This window comes from Halyomorpha halys, unplaced genomic scaffold (genome assembly GCF_000696795.3).
Source record: "Halyomorpha halys isolate HHAL.00 unplaced genomic scaffold, Hhal_1.1 Scaffold607.1, whole genome shotgun sequence".
NCBI classification, from domain to species: Eukaryota; Metazoa; Arthropoda; class Insecta; order Hemiptera; family Pentatomidae; genus Halyomorpha; species Halyomorpha halys.
Window position 1 is genome coordinate 779,464 of NW_027116321.1, and position 25,978 is coordinate 805,441.

The 25,978-nt window shown below is 32.4% G+C and overlaps 1 protein-coding gene across 1 annotated transcript in view; it reads left to right on the forward strand.

Moving 5' to 3' along the window:
* The window catches only part of Sema2a (Semaphorin 2a), a 575,812-nt gene that overhangs the window by 522,560 nt on the left and 27,274 nt on the right, over positions 1-25,978 (forward strand). The window contains exons 5-6 of the mRNA XM_067053126.1: positions 13,555-13,662; positions 23,810-24,080. Coding sequence (XP_066909227.1) covers positions 13,555-13,662; positions 23,810-24,080 — 379 coding nt within the window. The remainder of the gene's footprint in view (positions 1-13,554; positions 13,663-23,809; positions 24,081-25,978) is intronic.

Sequence of the window (25,978 nt, forward strand, 5' to 3'; positions counted from 1 at the left end):
GAGGTGAGATTGTATCAGCATGAGGAGTTCTCTTCATGTTTTTATCTCTTTATTTACCAATATAATCGGATGGATTAGTCACAGAAAGATAGCTTTGAAGTTTATATTTGAACTAGAAATATTTTTGAAACAGTTGGCAGTGATTGAAATTATTTTATTTGTTTGGTACTCAACGAGTGGGGTGATTTTGTGCCATAATTTTCTTTCCTTTGTAGTTGCAAAGGAATGAATTTAGTCTTGTCTCATTAATACAACTCTTGCTTAAATACAAGATACTCTAAGTTAATTTTGACTTTTTGTTTTCATATTTTTAAGAAAAATGTTTTTTATAATGTGAAAACTTATTGTCATACAAATAGGTATAGTAATGACAGCACGCAGGTAATATCTTAGAGAAGTAGTAAGGGAATACAAATAAAATTAATTCTTCGTATTAAATCAACACTTTTAATTGTTTTCAATAAAGCGATTTGAATGATTTGATGGGAAAACTAGGATTTAGTAACAAACCATATAATTGCACAGCTGTATTGTCCTATTATCACCCCACTTGGCACAATCTCACCTCATCTACGGGATACTGTTTAATGCGTGCCGATGTTTCAGACTAATAAATGGAATGAAAAGAATTAGTATGGTGGAATTGTATAGGTGCCGTCATAAGGGAGCCGTGAAATATTCAATTAAACAATTTGGCAATTTTCTTGGAATTTCCAATTCTCAAATTTTTGGGCCAACAATCGTGTATGCTGACAAAATCCTTCGAAGGATTTCAAACTTTCGAAGTCAAAAATTTAGGAAAAAATCTGATTTATTAGGGGCGACGCGGAAAAAATCCAATTATTTAAGGAGTCACAAACCGAAAAAGATTGGGAACTTCTATTATAGAAGATCTGGAAAACAAAATTAAATTTGTATAAATTTAAATTATATTTATATTTACTATCCGTCTATTTTTTTAATATGCTCTTTAAATATTACTTATTTTTATTATTCTCATATCACAATTTTCTTAATTCTGATGAAGTTCAACCTTCAAGGACATATTTCAGTTAGATCTGTTTTATTTCTAACCACATCCCCTACCTTTATCTCCGCATTACTGGTTATTTTTAACCCCTTTATATTTCTTTTGGTTTTAAATATAAAATAATTAATGAGGGAAAACTTGTAATTCTACTTACTTAGTTATTTATTGTTTATGAACACCTCGTAAATGATTCCTTTATGTAAATACTTAGTTGCTAGTTTATAACGGCTGGTGTTCCATCTACAAGACGTGAACTGGAAGTGGTCTAGAGACCCTGGCTTCAATAAATCGCAATATCAGCGCAGTTCTCGTCATTGCTAAGTTTACGAAACTCCGAGGAAACTATTAAACTTGCGCTCTATCGTGCGCGATAACATGACTCTATTGCGGCAAACTTAGCCGACTTAACTCTCGTCTATATCCGACGTAGAAAACTAACGCCAATAAATTATGTTTGCTTTCTCTATCTCTTCTGATTTATGTAAATCATTATCTGGGTCCACGTTAGTTGAATAAGATTCAATATCCGTAGCGTAATTCGATTTTACTAGATCATTGGATTCAATCCAAACGGTTTAAGTAGAGTATTTGAATTTTTCATGATGGAATTATGATTTCTTGTTGTAGAATTTAAATGTGGACCCATCTCTAATATAGATATATTAGAATTATTATTATTGATAGAGTTATCCGAGACATATAATCATGTTTTTTTTCCGTTTTTCAATAAATATTTATTTCAATCACTTGTCTGTTATAGTTTCAATATGTGACCCTAAATATACGATTGAAATCTCTTAAAAAAATAAATGAATAAATCAATTTTACAGCAATAATTAAGTCAATATTATATTTTTCCGAAGAATGCCCACGGTTCTAAAAATATTAACCTATTTTAGGTTTTTCATCCAAATTTTGGGACAACGCAAAGTAAAAAATACACTCTTCTCAAAACAGATGCATTAGCGCTTTTAACATAATACCAACGTTTTGTGAAGTACAAATTCGTACGAGAACCGTTCACTTTACCCTGTAGTTAATATTGATTTCGACATATTTTTGATATTGTATTTTGGAATAAGAGAGTTTATGGAATAAACAATGTCAGGGGAAATTTTATTAATTTCCATGTATATTTCACATTTATAATATGATGTATAGTGGGTTGCATTTCGAGTTTGGAATGGATCAGTAATTCTAGTTTGGTTTTCTTGAATCTGAAAATGCTCTTTGTGTCAAGTTCATCTGTCCAAGTGTGATGAAGATATCGCCCCGATTCTTCTTCACTTCTTGCTTCTTGCTTCTTGCGTTCAACATCAAGTGCTGTGCGGTAGCTTTAAAGTTTCCAAACATTTATATTTTTTATGAATATGATCGGTGGAACATTCAGATTGATAAAACATTAAAGAAATTGGTACTCTTTTACTATTATTCAAAAGTTCTAAAATCAACACTTCTGGTGCCAACAGCTTAGGAACTCACTTCTTAACGATAGACACCAGTCTCTTCGTTTCCATGTCACTAACAACGTCCTCAGGAACATCTGGAAGTCCCGCAGACCACGGCCGAAGAAGAGGGAAACAGAGCTATAAAAGAAGTAGCGGTTACACGTAGACAGGGCTGTAAACATAGGCGGAAGCTGGAGATTTGTTGGCGCTGGTTTCCCCTCCATTGAGTGACTTCCGCTGCTAATGCCACAGCCTTCCTAACTCTTGACTTCTTTTTTTTCTTTTCTCTTTCTCTCCCTCTCTCTTCCTTTCCGACTCTTTGTTGATTTAGCTGTTATCTTCATCTTCTCGTTTCTTGCGAAAATCGGCTCGACAATTTATTTAAGGGCCACTTCGGCTGATTTACATCTTAATTTTTTAAAAGGTGTTTTCTTCAGCTGCTCTTCCTCCTGAAGAATCATTTCGGCTAGGGCTTGTTACTTAAGAGGAATTACACTGATCGATATTCTTTTTTCTTGAATAAATCTGTTTAACTATTTTGAATTTCAAATAATAATAATTATTTTTTCTTATAAATATTTAACTTTGTTCTTGAATGTATCTATATTGCCATTTTATTTTAAAAACTAAAAATGTACAGAATATTACACGTGTCAAAAATGTGCTTATTTTTTTCCTTCATGAATATACTATATAAAAATTTCGTCCCAAACCTCACAGGAGAAATAAGTAAAACCTTTATATACATTAATATGACCGTTCAACTCATACCAATATTAAACTATGTTCATAAATAATAATAAATAGACATATTAGGAAATATAATGATTAACAAGAAGTAAAAACTGCCATCAATTTTATTTCGGTGAAACTTTTATGAATTTGAGCCCAAGGATCTCAAGAATAGGAAACAATAAAATTTCTAAAAACATAAATTTTATAGCATTGCAAAATAACACAAGTTTGGTATTAAAAGCTCATTAATATTAAACTGGAAAAAATCCCAAATATAGAAGAATAATGGAATCAATTTGTATAAATAAAAATATTTAGAATTCAGTGAATTTTAAAACACGAAAAATATCAATAATAATGAAAAAATTAATGAATAAGAATATAAAATGTAGGTGGAGGCATAAGATAAACCCTTTAGAAAGCATTAATGGACAAAAGATTATGTGAAAGTGAATACATACGGAAACTTATCTATTCTATATTATCATTTTTTGTGTATTCGTGTAATAATTTAACGATTTTTTTTCTATTAGGCATTAATGAAACAAGCAAAAAAAAAAAATATAAATGGGAACGATTATAAAACATAAATGCCATTAAAAGGAAAAGAAGAGTAGCATTCGGAGATTATGAAACGGATAGAGCACTCTGAAATTAAAAAAAAAAATGATTGATTGATGAATGCTAAAAACATGCAGGTAGAAAGAGTTGGGTCCTACAGCCTCTCGAATTTGTGCTTAACAATGACGGATCACTCCGGCTAAATACAATAAGCTATTTTGCCGCCATAAATGCCCCTCCCCCCTCCCCCAAAAAAATGCTATGAGCGTGTGCGCTCAATCACACGAGTAGGCAAACTGGTTGTTATTTACATATGTACAGTATACAAAATCCTTCTCTTGCATAGGGCATTTCTGTGTTGCAGGCATTTTTTTAAAGTTAAGAACATAATTTCGATTTCAAAATAGTATAAATAATTCATAATTTCTCATAAAAAACGTCGAAATAGTGATAAACTATAGTTTTGGAATTTGAAGTATAATTTATATATTTTTTTAAAACATAATATCTTATTCCATTTTTGTTTTGACTGCCGCCAAAATAGCCCTGAAGAAGCTCTGCAACGTGGGGCGAAACGTTGGCTCATTAAAATAGTATATTTCTACTATTTGAGTTTTTTTGACCGCACCCGGACCATATTCCTTTCATAATATCTTATACATTATCAAGGATTCTCCTTTTTGTTGTTTTTGATAGAAAGCACGATAACCATTATTCTCCACCCACTTTTTATCTATTGACTAATGTTAGCTAATCATTTTTTGTTGTTAAGTTGATCCCGAAAGCGAATATCAATCTAAAATTCACGTACCGAACTAACCTGCTAATTTTGAGATAAATTAACCTGCTACGAGATTTTAGTAAGAATTTACAGCTATTTGCGATAACTCAATCACCCTGAAGCACATACATGCAATTTAATTTAATACAATTAGTAATTTCTTTTTCATTTATTTTTTTAAAATCAAAATAAAGTGTGATAATAACAGAATGACTTACACCACTTTTCCTTTCAGAGACTCTTATGTAGTCTACTCTCTCCCCCATCGTCCTACCCTTCCATAAAAATGACTAAACCAAAAAAGGTAGGCCAGGTAAAGGTTAATCACAAAAAAAAAAATCTCATTTCTCATTGTATGTTTTTCTAAATTTTACAAATAAATCAATTATAAACAAAAAAAAAATCTAAATATTACAGTTTGTTAAATCCATTAAGACATATTATTTAAGGATCTAAATTGAATGTTCAAAGAATTAAAAATAATAATAAAAAAAGTTTCAGATTAGAATGATGTATGCCCTGACACAAAAGCATTATCTAAATAAAAATCTAAACAATTCCATGTTTTAACTTATTTGTTAGAGTTATTCCATCCCTTTATCCATCTCACACACAAAACAAATTGAGGTCATGCTCTGTTTTTTTTAATTATTCATGCCAACTCGGACATTTGAAATATCTATTGCCACTCCATCAAGTTCCTAAATTTATCTCAGGAATGAATGTTGCATATAAATTTTTTTTTTTTAATCTTGTAGCTGTTGATACAATGAAGTATAAATGTTACAGTGTTTGGACTTTTGTTATTTATTCTCATTGCTTTTAGGTAATATAATGATTAGTAGATATTACGGAAAGGGTGGAGTTTTTACAGAATAAAAAAATTGAAGAGTGATTTATACTATTGTAATTAATCAGTGTTACCTACATAAATGAGATCTTGCTATTCGATGGCTTGTAGTTTCATGGCATCAATGACTTTGGAAGATAAATTCTGCTTTGAGGTATTCTTGATCATCGTTATACGTTCCCCATACTTTACGACCATGTTGAGTTTGCTACGGTATGCACGATGCAAGGCAACACTATCTACAAATAGCCGATAATATGTGTGCCTGAACGTCGGCTAACACACGATGGCTGATCGTTTGACATTAAGGTTGAACTTTTGGGACAGTAGTAAACTAGAAAGCGACATTTCACGTGACATTTCGTAACTAGATCATGAGGTTAGCTAAAGTTTTATTTTGAATAAATTAAGAAAAATTATATGTTTTACTCCTTTATTGTTCTATTTTCTTTGTCATGGGAGAGGGGGCTGGGTGCATTTTCATACTTATCATTAGAAGTTTCTAAAATGTCTGATACAAATATTTATATACTAGTAGCTCCCTTTCGGTAAAATAATCTAAAATTCGATGTCTTGGGCTGCTTTATAGGCAGAAAAGTACAAAAAAGTAGAACTGATTTTCAGTCAAAATTTTTCTTTTCTAAGAAAATAAATATTCGAAAAAAAATAACATTGTTTTATTAATTTTGTTAATTAATTACCAACCGCTTAACAACAATATGATTGATAAACTTAAAATATGTCGTATTTTATCTGAAATAACAAAAAGTGTAGATAATAAACTAATGAGTGAATTATATCATAGTCAAAATTAAATTTTTTTTCCCCTCCCGTAGTTTATGTTCTTTTACTTTTTCCTCATCATCCTTTTATACATTTTCCCCTTTTAAACAAGTTAAAATATTTTCAATTTCTTTTATTGCTGTATCTTTTATCTATATCCGCTGAGCTCACTGGTAGTTGAGTTCTTTGTCTCATTCTCTTTTTCTTATCTTTCTTTTACCCCCTTTTCTATTATTTCTTATTTTTCCTTACCCACGTTATTAGTTATGTTCACCAGTTATTATTATTGTCATGTTTTCTATTCATGTCTTTTGTCTAACTTAACTTTATATTTTGTTTCTTTAGTGTAGTATTATACTTACGTATTTCATAGATATTATACTTACATATTTCATTATTTGCATATATTTTCTTTTACTCGTTTTTTTTTTCTTTCCATAACTTTAAATTATTATTAAATTAAAATATTTATATTTATTTGTTTCTTTGCATAACATAACTTTGAATTCCTATTTCCTTAATTATGTAATTTTACTTACATATTTAATTATTATATATACGTTTTATTTTCCACTTCATTCATCACTTTATTTTTATTAATATTCATTCTGTACAATTTGGCTCTATTAAATAAGTTTTTAACTTATTTGTGTTATTTTCTGACCGCAACCCCCAAACATCTTCTCTTCATATATTATTTCCTGTTTTTTATGCCTAAGAGTGGTAATACAGTGGTTTTACTCATACATTTTTCATCCTCAAAGCCGACTTTAAAGTGATAAAATAAGCAATTCCTCTATAAATAATTCACTAGCGAACATAGGCCATCCCTTGTGGAAGAAATAGTGAGAGTATTGGGCTATTTGCCAGGCTCAGGCCGCTGTTAATGTCCAGTATCTGGCTTGTCTCATGGTCGCGTAAAATCGCCATTGACCCTTCGGCGTTTTTAAAACCCGCTCCTAGAGCCAATAAAAACCTGTTTATTACGCTTCGTAAAATAAATCCAACGCGGACGTACACAAGACCATCTTACCCTCAGATTCTATAATAATTTAACAAGGGCTTCTTTGTCAGTTATTAATTACAAAGCGTGGGAAGAAATTTTACGGACTATTGGGTATATGTTTTGTCTACTTGTGAAGACCATTGAAGATTTTGAAAAGGATATCGGATCGTGAATAATATTAAAAGTTTGTAATGGAATCTTAAGTCAAATCTTCCGCATCATTTGAGAGAAAGTTTTTGATATCCTAAATTTCTTGTTAATTTTGAAAATAAATTTGTTTTTTCACAATGTCAAATTTGAAGTCATAATTTTTACTATAGTACCACCTGCACTCACTCTATTAGTTGTGTTACCTCTGATTTCAATTTCTGTAGTTGTACCTATTCCTGTAATGATGAAATATTACTAGTTCTATGTTATAATATTTCTGCCAAAACTACCTGAATTAATGAAATTCATTAAATTAAACTAATTCATTAGTTTCCTGCTGATAGTTGAGAGACTATGGAGTTTGTTTTGTTATATTTTAACAATATCCCTTAATTAATTATTAGGATGAAAAATAATAATTCAATTACTTCTCCTATCCATTGTTTCAATTTCGAGTCGCCTCTTTACGTTGACTCATATCTTTTACCAAAACCTCCCTGTAAGTCACGCATTACATTCTATTCCCTATCTTCCATTATAGATTTTTTTTCCTTTCTATTTTTCGTTTTAGGGGAGTGATATGAGGGAGGTGTAGGGCGAGGAGTATGGGCTATAAGAGGAGGACTGCCCCTCACTTAGACAAATTGAATTATTCCTCAATGACGGTGGAGGGGGAGGCCTTTGAAATCGGCTCGAGTGGTTTTTAGCTCTTGGGGTCCGAGACTTATTACATTTGGCCGCTATCTCTGACTCTTGTCCGAAGGAAGTCAACATTTGCGGACCAATTACTGAGGAGATCTGTCGCATCGCTCGCTCATTGGTTCGTTACTGACCGTCTGTCTTTCTAAGCCCGCTTCTGATATATTATTGGCAGGGGGAGACGAATAAGCCTTTCCGATTGGTTCGGAACAAATCGATTGTGTAATTTTTATTTCGATTGGTTTTATTAGGCCACTGCTTTCGTTTCGCCGTCCATTTTGAGAACATAGTCCTCCCACCATCACCATTCGGGCTTTCCCAATATATCGTCTATTGAATTCTAGAACTTCATTGATCAAAATTAGTTATCATTTTTACAGGATCAATACTAGTTGCCAAGTCAAAGTAGTTAAAATGTATTTTTTTAAACTTTAGAAAGAGTTATAATGTAAGAACAACATTCGTTAGCTCTTTTTTTGTACTCAGAAAATGATTTTCTATAATTTAACTCCTTGCCTGTTTATTTTTCCTATCTTATTTTCTCAGTTTCTATGTTTGGGGTGTCTATCTACATAGAATATATTTATAAGTAAATATAGATACATGTCTATATTTGGCTATGGATATAAACTATATGGCCTGTCGATCACATCTCCCCGTATTATACTCACGATTAGTAAATCGTCAAATGCATTGATTAACAGAGCCGAAATTAAGGTGGAAAAACTAAACTATTATTATAATATTATCAAGATATATTGAGGACAGAAATCATATTAAGTTTATAAATATCTTTTTTATATTTTTTCTATCTATTTCTACAATTAGTTTTCTAGATAATACATGAGGAACGGATTGCAGCCGAATATAGCAACGCAAACATAATTTTAATACAGGCAGTAATAACCTGTGTTAAAAACATCCATGCCTTAAAATATAAAAAAATTAAAATAATAGCCTTTTATTGCTTGTTCATTCTCATTTATTATAAATATTTTCAAGGGACAGAACCAAAACAACAATGTATTTGCCTGACCGGTAATAAACCCTCACGCGGTTATACTTTATTTTTTCTTTCCTTCTGATTTTATTTGCTTGAAGATATTACTATAGAAATTTTACACAGTGTAAAAAAAATCGATCTTGGACATCGAATAAAAGATAATGAGGTAATATCTACTTCGAATTGTATGAGTTTTCAAGATGTAAAAAACTAACTGGCACAACTCATACTTTTTACTGCTAAACTTTTACTAAAACTTAATTCAAAGTAATACAGTAACTAGAAGTCCAATTAAATTTTAGGAGATGCTTACTCAATAAATAAAGCGAAGCTACTGGAAATTTTAAAGGAAGAGGTTTATTCCTGTTTTTTTTAATATGATATGGAAAATTTCAAAGCAGTAAACATTACAGTGGTAACAGAATGATCAGGCCTGGGATGAAAAATGAAAACAATTTGTTTTATTAAAAATTTCTTTCCATTATATATAAATACTAAAGGCACATTTATTGTTATGTATTTGATTGGAAAATAAATTTTATATCAAAATTTAAATTATTTAAAATATATTGATTCAGATCAACATCTTCAGAGGGGTGTTGTGAATTTGGTTTAAGGATGCCCTCTTCGGAAGGTTCCTGGATCTGCCATTGAAATAGGGGGTTATATTAGTTACAAATATTTCATTTTATTACAACTTATTAATGTTATTACGATATGGACTCACCTCCCTCCCCCCACAATTTAACTTGTATATTTGTATGCCCGACAAGTTGACTATGGGCAATATTTAACCAGACTGATGGCAACTTAAGACGAAGCAGTGTTTGGTTTCACGGCTGAGATGGCCGCCAGATCCTCAAACTGTTGACAGTGCATACTCCGGCCCAGGATTGTCATTGATTGCGGTTGTCTTGTCTTATTGATGCCTTGTCGTGTGGTGGGGGTTTTATAACAGCATCTGTCACGCTACCAACTAGTCTAGCTTTACATATTTCATGGCATCCGTTCATCGGAAAATTCGTTCCCCATTACCTTAGCGTAATTGTGTTTTCGCTCGCCATGCAAGGATATTCGACAAAAATTGATTTCTTTAAGTCATCAGGTGGGGAGAAGTTTCAAATCATTTATATCTAGAAACAGAACTAAAATACAGGTTACACAAGCGATTTATAAACAGTTTTTGAACTTGTATTGTTATTGCTCGTATGCCAAATCTTAATTATTTTTGTTTAATAAATAAGAAACAAGAGAGATAAGGTGTGAATGAGAAACATATATGAAGGCTAATCTTAAATCATATATATTAATAAATGGGCAAAATGACATCCTTTTGTAGATATTAAACATTACCTGGAAACAATTAGGGATATTTTAAAAATTCAACTTTCATATTCGAATTCATTTTCGAAATAATATAATATAGCGTTAGTCCACAGTTTATGGCATTATATTATCCGTTAAAGGTACACTGTGGGTTGAATCGGCTTTAATGTTTGAATATTGTTTCATATTCTTTATCAGTGGGAGGCTCAAAGGGTTTCGTTTAGAGTTTTGTTACATTGACTCATTACGTAGCCCTTGCCATTGTGTCATTAACCACTGTCATGTTCAAGGCTTATAATGTTTGAATAAAGCCTGGCAATAAATTAATTTGTTGACTGTGGGCTGAGAGTGGGGGAGGGGGTATTGTTGGTCAAATGCCTTTTTATTGGGCGACTTCAGCAACATGGCCGCTTTGTTGAATCCTATCAACTAGAGTTTGATCTTTTGCCCATATCAGATCCTTTTCAATAAGTGCAATTTTTGTTTTATCAATCAATTTGAGTGTGGTTAATCGTTAATTAAAAAGGACTGGGCCCCTTCCCTTATATCCTCAATACTCGATATCTACTGATGATTATTATATCGATTATGAATCTGGTGTATTCCTGATTTTGATAGCTCCAACGCATATGTTATATTATATATTAGTATGTTATCATCTTATTTGTTTAAATAATTTTACATTATCAAGAAACGGTATAATTGTATTTACTTTACTATTATCACTCAATATCCAGTTGTAGAACCGACATTCCGGAATGATATGGAATATTGTCTTAGTGTTTTCGCGAAATTGGCATCTGGATATGTCTTTTGCGATTGGTGGAGTTTATCCATTTCTGAGTAATATCTAGTTCATTTCTCAGCGGAAACTGCGACTAGAGGATTTCTAAGGCTTTAAATATATTTTTAGAGTCTCCTTAGTTTCTCTTTTCCCATATGTCCTGCCTTTATTTTGGATGTTCTATTTCAGTAAACGTACGGGTTCTGAGTGCAAGGAGGATTCTATCTCGACCTGGATGAGAGAATGCCTCATTAGCTCCTTCATATGGCATTTCATTTCCCCCAGACACCCACAATACCAGTTTTCCATATCAAAAGAACCGACTTTCTATTATTACTTATAGTTTTGTCTTTATCGAGTATTTTATTGTGTCTCTAAAGTGCTCAACGAGTTTGAAGCATTTACTAATAATTTAAAAATTCTTGACTGGCAATGTAGAACATTTCAGTGATATTATTCACTGCTACAGTATGCAAAGGTATAATTAGAATTTGTGGATGGGATCTTGAAAATATTGTGATATATATAATATATATCATATACAACATATTTATTGTAACCAGATCCCAGTAATTGCTTTAAAGAATAAACATAATTTTTCTAACTACCTGTACAGTAATAATAATTCCATTTGGCCAATTAGGGGGGTGCTTGACAATTTAAACTTGTTCTTGATAGCATCTAAGTTCAGAAATCAACAACTTCAATGAACTAACTCTCTGTGAAGGACTGGACTTACTCCTCGCCAATCCTCTTTAGTCTAAGTCAAGGTTCTGTAATAATATTCCTTATCAACATTTAAAATACAATATTATGTTGTTATGGAATATATTACATTACAAGAAATGAAAATCCACTCGTTTATCGTGGTTTAAAATATTTATTGTCCCTAGTTGGTAGCGACCATTCCACTTCATATTCCTTGATAATTTATAAGAAATTGCCGGCACTGAAGGGGAATTATCTTCCCATTTTCATTTAAAAAGAGGTTACAAGAAGGCTTGAGACCAATCGATCCTGAGGGGCACCGTAACCCACAGTAATTTGTTTACCCGGTTGCATTATGAAGTAGGAGTTCTGAGTTTTGGCCTCTTCTCTTATTAATATCGATACACCATCTCTGCTGATGACTATTAAATCGGTTGCCTGATCTCGTTCCTTTTTGAAATCGATCGTTGCTATAGAATAATGTAATAGTATACATTAGCTCTGAGTAGGTACGATTCCATCTTAGGCATCAAGTGGTGCAAGTCTTAGGGACTTCTCAATATCTTCTGCTAATTGAACTCACACAGAGAGGTTAATTTCTTCCTTTTTGCTGAGTAATGTGAAGTAGAGTAAATGCAGGAACAGAGGAAAAGCAGCATTGAAAACTGGCGGTATTTGAGCGCCTTACCTTGAACACTCAATATATTCCCTCTTTTAGCTTATTTATAGTAAATATATGTTCAACCTTGCCACCCTGTTGATTTTTATAACTATAAACCATAACCATTGGCAAAAAAAAATCCATTTTACCATAAAAATTTGAGGCGAGAAAATGTTAAATATAACATTTCGCCTCTTTTTTTCCAGTGGGTTTTGTTTTTATTTGTCTCATTATAGTATTTGTTGTTTTTTATGCAAATACAAGTCAATTTTTGGTTTTACTCCAATTGGCATTGCGTAGAGTTTAAAAACACTTTTCAGAAGAAGGTGAAACAGTTAGTAATGCATTGAAATTCATGTAAAACAATTTTTTTATATATATTTATAAAAAAATGATATATTGGTTTTTATTGAGAAATTAATTAAATTAAATCTGTACCACTGCAACTCATGAAGGGTACACAGCACTTTGTAAAGAAGTACTGTTTCTAGACCAACGGTTGTGCAAGGAGGTGATTTGGTCAGACTTACGCTTAGAATTCAAGGTACCTATTTCATGAGACTGAGTGAATCACTGACGACTCCCTATCCCACTGGGCTGACTCACGGCTACAGTAAAACAGAAAATGATTATCTACCAGAGCTGGATTCGAACCGGAAGTTAATCGCACGGTACCTTACCACTGAGCTACCCGCTTCCACCTATTGAAACTCAAAACTTATTTAATGAAATCTTGATTTGCACTTGTCCAACTCCACTTTACGCAGGAAAACTCTTTCACAATTGGTTAATTAATTGAGAAGGAACTCTTTATTGCTTAATTTTACCGATTTTTAAAAATACTAACAGCATAAGGCAATGAATATATAAGGCATCCTCTTTTCTATCTCATTTAGTATATAGACAATTTATTTATATATTGTCTATGCATTTATTATAATATTATCCTAAATATTATAATAAATGCATAGACAATTTATTTATATATAAAATATAATATATTTATTAATGTATCTTATTTTGTTTCAGCATTTCGATTGCAGAAATCACATCCGAGTCATCCAGCCTATAGGAGATGGAGAGAGGCTTTATGTCTGTGGGACCAACGCCCATAACCCCAAGGATTGGGTCTTATATGTGAGTAATCTTTTGTTGATTTCCTTAATTTTATTTTATCGTCCATAAAACTATACTTATTTTTTTATCCACACTATTTAAAATAACAGGCAATATCAATTCGGTTTTTATCTTTTTTTTTTTAAATATTTATGATTGTGGATTAATCGTAGTTAAAAGTTATTTATCAAAACAATTAAAAGTTTAAATTGAAATTTAGTGGTTTGTTACATAAATATTTAAACTTTTTATTTCCTTGATTCATAATCATAAAGAAATTAGTATAAAGAATTCATTCAGATTTTTCTTCTTTCACTACATCGATTCCATTTGTTAATCGATTCTTGGAAGTTAGAGTTTATCTAGTTTTTTCATCACAGCATTCGATATGAGAAAAAAATATTACCCATTGAACTGAAATCAAAGCCTAAATTAAAAATTATGTTGTTCTTTAAACGACCTCCTCTAGTCGCAGCATACTCATCGCATGTCATGGAAGTTCGTGTGTCCAGACTTATGCTGCATACTTAACAGGTTACACTATATGTAACAGGTTACATATATAATGGAACGGTTACATTCGCAAAAATTGAGATAAGGTTACCATTCCTGTCGTTACATTCCGTAGTGATCCATTGTTGATCACTTTTTAACATGATATATTATACTATACCAATGGCGACCCGATGTGCGTGGCAGATGCTATCGCTCTGTTGGCTTATTTAAAACTCAAATGAGTTAAATAACGATCGATCTTGTGAATCGATAGTAATAAAAGGTTAACTGTCCAATTATGGATTGGTAGTAGTTTGGAAGAATTTGAAAATAAGATAAAAACAGCAAACAGTGAGCGTTTAATAGGTAACTGGCTCTGTGTAAATATTTTTTTAACTGATGACATATAAATATAAACATATAAATTATTAACGTTTTTATAACGAATGGAGCCGAATAGCTTTCAAAACATGTCAATAGGAAACGTTGATTTTTATTTTTTATTAAAAGTTTTTATATTAGTCTGAAATTTTAAATCATAAAAAGATAGAAAAAATAATTGTTTTTTTTTAAGATGATGATAAATTTATATATTATATATTTATTTTATAAATTTTTGTGAACCTTATCTATTAAAAACTGCGAAGAAATCTTTTGATATTTATTATTGGGATGAACATAATATTGTAAAAGGTTAATTATATGATATATTCTTAATTTATTTTTAAATAAATAGTGGTGTGTCTGAGCTGGAACTTGTATCAGTGTTTTTATAACTATTACTAGATAAGTAGCCTCAGGTGTCTCTCAAAGTAACAACATGTAGATTACATAATGGAATGTTATGACAGTATTATTTATGTTACTTTATGGACCTACTCTATTGATACTCAATTAAACTAATACAAGAACTATCCTTACTAAGCTGTTCCATCTCTTTCGAATATTCTCGTTTCATTTGAGTATCTGAGACGACACCTTTTGGATCAAATAAGCTGTTCAAATTCGGTATTTAGAGTTGTTTTATTAGTAGAACAATACCATAAAAGAGGGAGTAAATTACCATCTAAATTTTGTCCTATCCTATTATTTTTGCGGGTTATAACATTTGGCCCACCTCTAAAACATCTCCTAACAAAAAATGATTTTCCTCCCACTCTTCTTTGTTTTTCGTGGTCTTCCGAGATTCTTAGGTATTAATGAAATACCAATTCACTCTCAGCTGTTTTTGAACAAAAATGGGTTGAAAATACGTATTTCGCGATATTGATCTTTTCAAGCTTTTATTTATTTTTAGAGAGAGTGTAAGTCAAATACGCGTATACTCTTATACCTTTTTTTTCGTCAGCACTGTGTCAATAGTCAATACCCGTGATTGGGGTACGGATCTGAATTTCCACACTCTTGTGGCAAATTCACCTTCGTTTCTTTCAGCCGAGATGGCTACCTCTACAAGAACTGTTGACTCTCTTGATCGGCGCCCGAAGGCTGATGGTTCCGGATACCGTAGCAAATGAACCAGGAGTAAATATGTCGAGGCCCTACGTGGGATAAAAGCTGAAGGCGTGTGCTTAGTGGCCCAATAACCGTTGGCTTTGATCTCACCCACCAGGTAATGGTGGCGTAGTCCTGTCCCCTTCCGTTAGCGACATACCAAGCCCTCACAACGGTACTGTTATCCGGGATATCTACGCTACGGGGCTCATATAATATCTGTTATAATACACACACGCGTATAAGGAGCCTTCAATTAAATGACAATGGATCCATGTTTAGAAAATTATTATTTAAAATTTCATATGGGAGCACTTTATGTATACAATCTAAATTTGTTATTGAAAACGTTAATTTTTAGACATACATGGCAACAAAAAATTTAAATAAGGTGTAGAATTTTAAATTGACAAAAATAACTTTACTTCTCACAAGTGGATACATCAAATTTTGTACAAAACTCCATTGTGTATCCATACTCTAGTAACCTTCATAAATTGGTTATAGTATTTAAGGAAGAAACTAAATTAGTTAAATTTTCCTTAAATAAATTTCAATTAAATAAATGTTTTTCAAGGCAGGCAAGATCAAAGATTTATGGATATATTGTATTTTTGTATTTAAATCATATCTAACGGGGGAAAGAATTTGTATGGGCTTGTATTCGTTCGATGTCCAAATTAAAAAGATTTAAAAGTGAAAAAAAATTTAAGCTTAAAAAAGTAGAGAAGGTTAATGTCTAGTGTATTATATATTTGTAGTCCAAAATTACAAAAGTAGGGCCGAGATAAATAAATTCTGAATCCGGTTTGGCAGGGTTGAAATCTATTTCGTGGCAGACTTACCTAATGAATCTCGACCCTTCCAATCTGGTTAGAATATCAAAATGAGAATAAAACTTAGATAATAAACTAACAATATTGATAATTATTATGACATTTAGGCAATGGTTTAAGGGTTTTATTATTTTTTAATGTATTTTTACATCATTATAACGAATCACCAAAGCGTTAACTGTATAAACATTTCTATGTTTATCTTAAGCGGAAACACGGCTTTTTTTATGTGAAGAAACTGGTGCAAACTTTTCTTTTTTACTCGATATGATAAATTGCAAACTCTGTTATATACTCGATTTTATCATTAGGAATAAAATATTTTAAAACGGCCGCGGTGATTCAAGGAGCCCAGAAGCGGATTTCTACCGCCCCTCTTATGAGACACCTTTACAGCACAACAATAAATCGACAACAGGGCTTCCAGGGATCTGTCCTCCGTAAGATCGTCCGGGGAACCACGCTCCAGAGAGCCAAAAACGGAGTTATACGTGAAGAGCTCCAACTCCCTACTGTGCCGGAGTATATAGGCCGACGGCACATCAAATTCTTTGATGGGCTGAAGGCCTGTTGCAACCCACTTTTCAGGGAGATCGTCCCTCCACCACGACCTGGGAGGTGGCAGAGCACGGTTCCCTTAGTCGACGTCCTCGACGAGGGAAGGCCTTAGACTCTTCAAGTCTGAGGTCTAAATTTTCACCATACAACCAGCGGAACGGCCCCTCCCCGTTCCAATAATCCACTAGCGTCAGACAACCAATTAACAACCTTCAATGGACCCCTCACCTAACCTTATAATGCCAAAAGGCAATCCAAGGTATCATTAACACCCAGATATACATATAGCATACCTCCTATATGTATGTACCAGATATTCAATAACATCATTATAGGAGGGTATGAAAAAAAAAAAAGGAATAAAATATTTTAAAATTAAAAAAAGAATGTTGACAACCTACTGACTCTTATCACATTATTTTCTAGCTCCATTTCTTTGCCTAACGATTAATTACATCTTCCTTCATTCATCTTTGAAATCCAATTCGAATTATCCACTCATAATATCCACTTCCATTTCTTAGAAGTACCTATACATACCCTCCCTTTAAACTGTTTCATTCGAGTCTTCATCGTCCGTGGTACATTGCTTTGGAATTCCTCTCCCCCTTAATATCCATCAAGCACCCTCTTAGCTACTTTTCCAGCTTATTCACTCATCTCATCTGTCTTCAATCCTCCTGGCTCCAGCAATATGCTCTCTTTCTCATATTAATCTTCCGAATTAAAAACGTAAAAATATTGTTGCTGTTGTAAGAATAATTGTAGGAATTGATCGATTGATTTCCCATGCCGATCATCTGTAATGAAGAATAATAATCTTTTTTATAAGCTTAAGCTTTTATATTGTGCTGTTTTTTATTCAGAAAATTCAGGTCTATCAAAAGAGAATATTTATTGGATACCATGTAATGACATGAGAAGAAATGTGTTCTCTTGAAATTTTCAGTTTAGACTCTGTGGTTAGGTTTCCAGGTCACACTCTAAATAAATTTTCTAGAAGTTCCAAGTTAGCTAATAGTAAATATTTTATAAGCTTTTCCCTCGAAACAAACGTATCAGTCGAACTGTGTTTAATTGCCGATTTGTGTCACACGGACATCTGGGGGCTCACACATAGCGTTAAATATTCAAGAAATAAGCCATTGGAGAAGTTGATGAAGTAATGACTCAGGAAGTTATGCTGTCTATTTCCATTCTCTTATTAATTGATTGGTTGCGACTTGGGATCTTCCATTGTTTTATCATTTTCAGAAATCCTTTATTTATTTTTCGCATGGTATAAATTTCTATGTTTCAAAATAAGTAACTTCTTTACAAAAAAGGCTTAGTTTCAATTACGGCCAGGTCTGGTTGAACCAATCATTGGAGAGTATTCGGATCACGTGACTCTGAGAAACTTCACAAAACATTTAGTCGAGCATTTACTATTTCTACCTCAGCCGTTCTGGTTGAAATACGTATTTTTTTCAATCTTCTGAAAAATATTTTTAAGTTAAACAGGTAATATTTGTAACTCATTTTTTTTTTTTTAATAAGCTAAAAATATAAATTAGCACGCCGTATGAATGTCAAGGAATGTCGCATGATAAAACATTCCAATATTAAATTTGATTTTCTCTATAAATTAAATATGCATACCTTTATATTTGTACTTGACAAAAAAAATTTTATTATTCAATAACTAATAAAAAGAGCTGATAAATATCAGTTATTTTCGAGAAACAATATTTCTGTTACACAATTTTATTATTAAAAAAATATTTATGGTAATTTAACTTTTTTCGAAATTTTTAGAAATACTTTCTCATAAAAATATTCTTTTTCCTATTCAATACATTCAATGTCAATTCCTATAACTATTTCATTTGAAAAGGCTAAAATTCTCTTATGATTCTTCGTTACGGTTTTGTTCATGATTTCAGGAATATGGATTGAGCGATTTCAGTTTTAAATGTCATGCCTTTGTCAAAACAACACTTCATTTTTCACCCACTTTAAAATATATAATTTAAAAAGGAATCTCAAACATCTTGCTGTATAATCTAAAATTAATAAGTGGCATATGTGTGTTATGGATGCCTCCGTATTAAATAGTGGAAAATTGAAGAACCGTCGAAGGAATTGTAGAAAGAATGGGGGACTTTTTAAAATTCATCTCCTGTTTCAATTTTATTTTTAGTGTAGAATAATATATTGCAATTAGATGATATTGACGCCTCTTGGTTTGTAAGAAATAGCCAATTGCATCTTGGGCTATAAATAGAATCAATAGACGACTTCATCAAAAAACATAAAATTCCACTCCTAGTTACCGGCGTTAAAGGAGCAGTGGCTCACAACTTGGGAAACCCAACCTCAACCCGAATACTAAAGCCCAGGCTTCTTCAAGACATCCTGCTATGAATTCTATATTTATTAGTTATATTATTGTCATTACTATTTTATTTATTTTTTGTTTTGTATTTTTCTAAAATTGGCTTTTTTTTCGATTTGAAGTCAAATATTTATGTTATTATATCTATAAATGCCTTTGTTTTGTTATTAACATTTCTTCTTACGAATTATTATTTTTATATCTTTAGTTATTTTTTTTTATACTTACTTTTTATTTAATTCATCGTTATTATTCTCAATAGTTCAATATTTATAGCGTTTTAAATAGTTAGAGTGTCTTTTGCATGAGGATATACCTCTCCCCCTCCTATTATCAATTGTTTAACAAAAAAAATATCAATTATATTAACCATGTGAGTTAGACTAGCCCGATCTGGAGTTAAATATAATAATGAAAATTAGATGCTCCTCCTGCAAAAATCTGGAAAAGTGAAAATGTAAGACAAACAGCTCCTCAGCAATACTACTAAAGAAAAAGATAAAGTATTTTAGAGGTGGACAGTGACAATAAACTGCTAGAGATAGAATATTCAAAGAAGTGGAAGAAGAACATAAAGACAGTTGTTCTTGGAGACCATTGCAGGTGTTTACTGCTTCACTTTACCTCCCTGTCAATAATTTAGTAGGCCGTTGTCCGTTTATATCCGCGGAATAGCGAACAGTTGGCTCTGTTTCCGGCGACTGGAGCGCTTCTCCCGCAACCGCAGATACCTCAACTAATTAGCTATCTCGCTGCTCCATAATTGTCGGGGCTATTACCTCCAGTAGTTTACAAGGTGCAGTTATTGTGCTCCTCTATTGCCGGCCATATTTCGCCAATCGCCGACCGCACAGTTACCACCTCCTAGGGACTGTATAATGAACCTCTAGTGAACACAGTGGCGTACGGAACTGTCTTAATTTTAGCCCTGGAGTTTGCGAAATTAAACAGCTGGGCGCAGTTGGTAGACTGCGAAGAGGACTTGGATTGCCACCGGTGTCCTGCCATTCCGTTCTCTTGGCGCGGAAATTTAATGAGGCTCCTGGATCTGTTATTGCTTAGGAATAATGAATGAGACTGTCTCCCCTATTGGTCTTCTTATTTACAATCGGATCTGTAGCTGTCAACAATAGGTTCATTGAATCCCTTCGCTGATTGCTCCTCGTTAAGAAAATCCCTAATAAGGGATAACGATCTCCAGATTTAGCTTTATTGTCCCTTCCACGTTATAAAACTTAGCCTAAAATTATCAAAGAAGACAAGACTATCATCGAAGTAATGTAGAAGGCACCAATTTAATTTTTTAGAGAATTTCCAAATTTTGTAATATATCAAATGTCTTTATTATACACTTTACATTTCATCAGGAGTATGGCAAAGTAATGAAAGTACAAAACTAATTTTTAAGGAGAGCAAAATTCATATTTAAGCATTCATTGTAAATCATTTATTTGAAATTATCGTAGATAATTAATAAATATAAGTTCTATCAATATCATTTATTTCTCATTAGGTTTTATAGTTTTCCCAAGAAATGCAGATTCGAGGATAAAATTATATTAGCAAAATAAGTTGTACAACAAAGATATATTTAAATTGCCCTATTCCCGACTTTGCAACAGAACCTTATGTTTCCAATTGCATCTGACGATTCATCATTTCTATACAGTAATTAATTACTATGGTTTTTTTCCGAAATGAAGGGAGTCTGCTGTTCTAAATATTCCCTTCATCTTCGACCATTTTTTATAAATTTTATTTATTTTTATTTTGTTAACAGTAATGTTATGAATTATATTACTTTGAGAAAAAGATTCTCTCTGTTTTACATAGAGAAGAATTATATATCCCGTGATAAAACACATGTGGTTTCCGTGGTTGGTACAATAAAATTAAAATTAAACTCTAACATAGGTATAATCTGAAAATCGAATAATTGAAAGCTGTCCTTCCGTAGGACGTGTGCCATTCGAAACTTTCTTATTGGGCTCAGTTATCTTTATTTTTTTTATTTATTTATTTTTTTTTTTTTTTTATTTTGACTAGTCACTGGTCATCTTAGGATAATTCTTGGAACCGTAATATATTGAATTACGGATATTTTTTTTCAAAATGACAACCGATCAGGGGTTTCATAAGGTCATGTTTCGGGCATTTGAAGAGAAAAAAATTAATTTTTTAAAAATAATTGTTACAAAAAAAAATAGCGTCTTTACTAAAAAAAATAATTTGTAGCGTTTTTACTTTTTCAAATAATTCACGACTAGGCATCTATGATTATACTCCATAAGATAATTAGTTTTTGTGCAGAGTATTGTTACCTCTTGAGTTGTGCACAATTAATAATGATAGATAACATTACTAGACAAATTTTTCATATCCTGAACCTGATCTGGCCTCTTTTCTATTTTCTTCAGAGAATCGGCTACGACACATTTAATAAAAGATTTATAATTTTACAAATCTATCTATCTCCTAGGTGTTCTATGAAAACTATCCAGAATATTCTGATTGGGTTCTGGATCATATCGGATTAACCCGAGCTGTCCCATACCCAATTACTATGGTCCTACCCAACTAGGATGATTACGCTGCTATCACGAGCGTTAGCGAATACCCTATCTCCAGACGGTGAAGCGACGATGACAATAAGTTAATGACTACATCTGCCGGTGCATGACATACAATTTGCCCTGCGAAATGAGATATTTTTGCCCCGACATATCCGCCTCTTCAACTGGCCCTGGTTTAATGAAAACCCGGATAAGCCTTTTGTCACTTTTATGCCCCCTGGACATTTAATATTCTCGGCGAAAGAAATAAATAAAAATAAAGTACATTAGGGATAATTAGAGACCGGGACGTCAGGGGAATTTTAATTGAGTACGTGACGAAAATTGTTTTCGACCTCCCAAAAAAAAAAAAAAAATGGTCCCTAGAATTTTTCTTCGTTTGGACGATTAGGAGGGAAAAAGAGAACGATATAATGAATATTCGAGGCGTAGGGGGTTGATAGTGGTTCGAAAGAGCCCTCGCATATTAAGGGTTCTTCGTCGTTATTAATGGTAATAAATTATAAATGATATATTTTAAAAGCATTTTTATTTATGAAACTTAACATAGTGTTTTATATCTTTCTAACTAGCCTCAATGGCGTATACCTTTTCCAGGCACAGTACAATACCTTGGACTGACATTTGAGGAAGGGAAGTTAACTTAACTTATATATACACTGTTATGTTCATATCTTGTAAAACACACAGAATTAGATTTGATATAAACACTTGTATTTGTTTTGAGCTTTACATTGTAAGAAATGCTTTTATACAAAAACATTAAATTTTCCAATCCAAAGCATTTTAAACATACATACAGAGTTACTGGTACGTCTGAAACACATAGATTAGTCATTTTTAACACTTAGTAAAAAAAGTGATGTAGAGTTGAACATTATGTGTATACGAGAAAGCGTAAAATTTGTCATAGCAATAATTTGTTATTATACTATTAACTAGGTAAAATTTATGACGATAAAGAAAACAATTTTAATCTGGAAGACGAGGTTGTGGACTGATATATTTTAGGGTAGGACGGAGATGATTAAAGTCCAATTTGGAATGTGTATTGGGGATATTAATGGAATTTTAATGGTTTATTGGGAATTTTCTCCTTGCTATTCGTCTTAATAGAGGATTACAATTTTGATACAAGACAGAAAAATGATCTAACTCAGAGCCCAGGTATTTTGTTGTCTCATTCACTGAAGAGACGACTTTTTCCTGTTGATTTCTAGGTTAGCTGACTTGCCAATAGATGGTGGCAGCATTCTGTCTTCATGTCATCATTACTAACATGGCCGATAGTAAATTTTAGAAGTTTAATATTTTGTTATCTCAGGGAATGCAATAATAACATCCACTACCATTCATTCATGTGATTAGTGCTATTATTTTATTGTTATGTTAGTTCAAAATTCTACTTATTTTATTTTCTCCTTATTTCTTCTTGTGCATAGTTTAATTGTGTCCATTTTATTTATCCTTCTATTTATATGCATATAGAGATTTTATTACTTCTATTTATTTATATATAATTTTTTTATTATTATTTTTTTTTTTTTAATTTTGGTACAAATGTGATCATTTACCTCTATTACTTATTGCTCAAGGTTGTAGCAGATTGTAATACTTATCAATAAATATATTTAAAACTTCCTAAAGAGGCCCCACCATGAGGACTTCTTTTTTATTTGAAGAACGTTTTGGCAAACAAAACACTATATCAATCGGAAATATTCAATATTATGTTATGAATCTATTTTTATATTGGCTTTTAAAAAAAGGCAAGTTTGTTAACTTTATTATGAGTCCATCTATATAATTGACTTACATTTAATTGTCTGTTACAGTCTAACCTAACCCACCTTGGCCGCAACCAATACGTCCCGGGGATCGGGATGGGGATAGCCAAGTGTCCGTACGATCCGGCGGACAACAGCACGGCCGTTTGGGTCGAGAAAGGAAACCCCGGTGGCCTGCCTGCTCTGTACTCTGGCACCAACGCGGAATTCACCAAAGCGGACACCGTCATCTTCAGGACAGACCTCCACAACTTCACTACGGGCAAGAAGGAGTTCGCCTTCAAGAGGACCATGAAATACGACTCCAAGTGGCTCGACAGTGAGTAACTGATTTCATATTGTATTTTTTCCTTTTCTCTCACATGGTTACTGTGAGTTTATTGCTTTTACGTACATATTTCATGCTCTCGAGAGCATATGGCCTTGTAAGGAATATATTGGCTATAAATTAATAAAATAAAGCTAAAATAGGCAAACACCGACAACTATTAAAACTGGCAGTCCTTAGGCTAAAATCCTGTCAGTAAAAAATATAAGTTATTCCTTTTACTTTTCTTACAAAATATGTTGATGCGCAGACTAGGACAGACCATATATGGCTGTTAGTCTTATTAACCTACGCACCATCCGGTTCAAGGAGTAAACAAATACAATCTTAAAGTAAGATGTCTGAAGTCCTGGACCGTTTGTTGATCGCTCATCTTCAGGGTCTTCAAATTTTTAGCTTGAAAATATAAAATAGAAGTTGATAACAAAACCCCACTAGTAAAAAAAAAATAGTGCCCACCATTAGTTACGTTATAACACTTCAGAGTTTAACAAAAACTCCATTGGTCGTACAGTTTAAAAATACGGATATCTTACAAAACACCCATAACTCTGGAATGATTCTAGTAGGAACTTGCATTTGGCATTGTTCTTCATCCAGCTACTCCTGGAAAATGAAGGAAAGAACGAAGACTTGGAAGTAGATGACCTCAATACTACTTATTTTTATTAACTCTAGACTAAGAGCCTTCGGGTGATCTGATTTTAAATTATGACTCTTGCTCGGGCACTATTGCTGTGCATGAAAGATGCCTTGATTTGCTTGAATCACTTTGAACAACACTTAATATGACAGGTAAGATTAATGTTCACATTTAATTAATAAAGTAGGTCGAACACATATTAATTTATTTATTAGAACCTAAATAATTCACAATGCCAATCTTAGACGTGAATATCTCCTAAACAAAGTATTGACGAGCATACCTCCAGAAGGAATTTTTTTCTTGTTTTTAGGTCTCAAAATCATTTTTTCAGCTTAGACAAATAACCTGAAGCGCCTTGTATAATAATAATAGTAATATAATAAATAATATATCGTAAGTTCTCACTTTAATTTCAGATTTTCATTTATGAAGTATTTAACTATAACCATTATTATGCATTAATCTCACTGCCTCATTGGAATTAAATAAAGTAAAATAATTTCGATCCTCGAAATTCTTACAAACAATTTTCATTTTATAGCTCCAGTCTTTGATCTGCAGTTTATAGATTATTATACTTGTAAATATCATTTTAAGGATGATTGAGAATTCAGATAGCTTGTAGAATAAGTGTGCATCAATCTGAGGAATAATAACCCCATAAATATTAAGATGGCTATAAATGTTTATGACGACATCGATGATTTTATTAAATACCCTCAACAGTTAACCCGCCCTTATTCGAACTTTACTCTTTATAGCTATGATTGGACTTGGCTTTATGAGTTGTCGGTTCACAATCCCGTGGGCAGTAACTGGCTTTATCTCCCACTCCTTACCCTGGCTCAGAGCCTTTCATGGAGAATATTATAAATCAAATTTAGGGATGGAATGGGGTTTCCATGTTTTCTAAATAACTCCTTAACAAGAGTACCCGATCGTTGCGGTTAATTCCCGCGATAAGAGAAAATCGCTTGGAGTGGTCGCGTAATTTTCTTGATTGCCACTCGTTTCAACGAGGGCCCTTGTAAAGAACTTGATTTTTTTTCTTTTTATAAGCAGTTTGTTTAGCCAATAGGTCCGAGCTTAGAGTCTTAAAAAATAATATCGAGGTCGTTTTGAATCGCCCAACCCTATCATTATTATGGAGATTTCAAAAATGTAATAAGATTTTATCGGAAATTATTTAATCTTTTATCCAATAAACAATTATTGAAGCAGTATGAAATATGAGTGAACGATT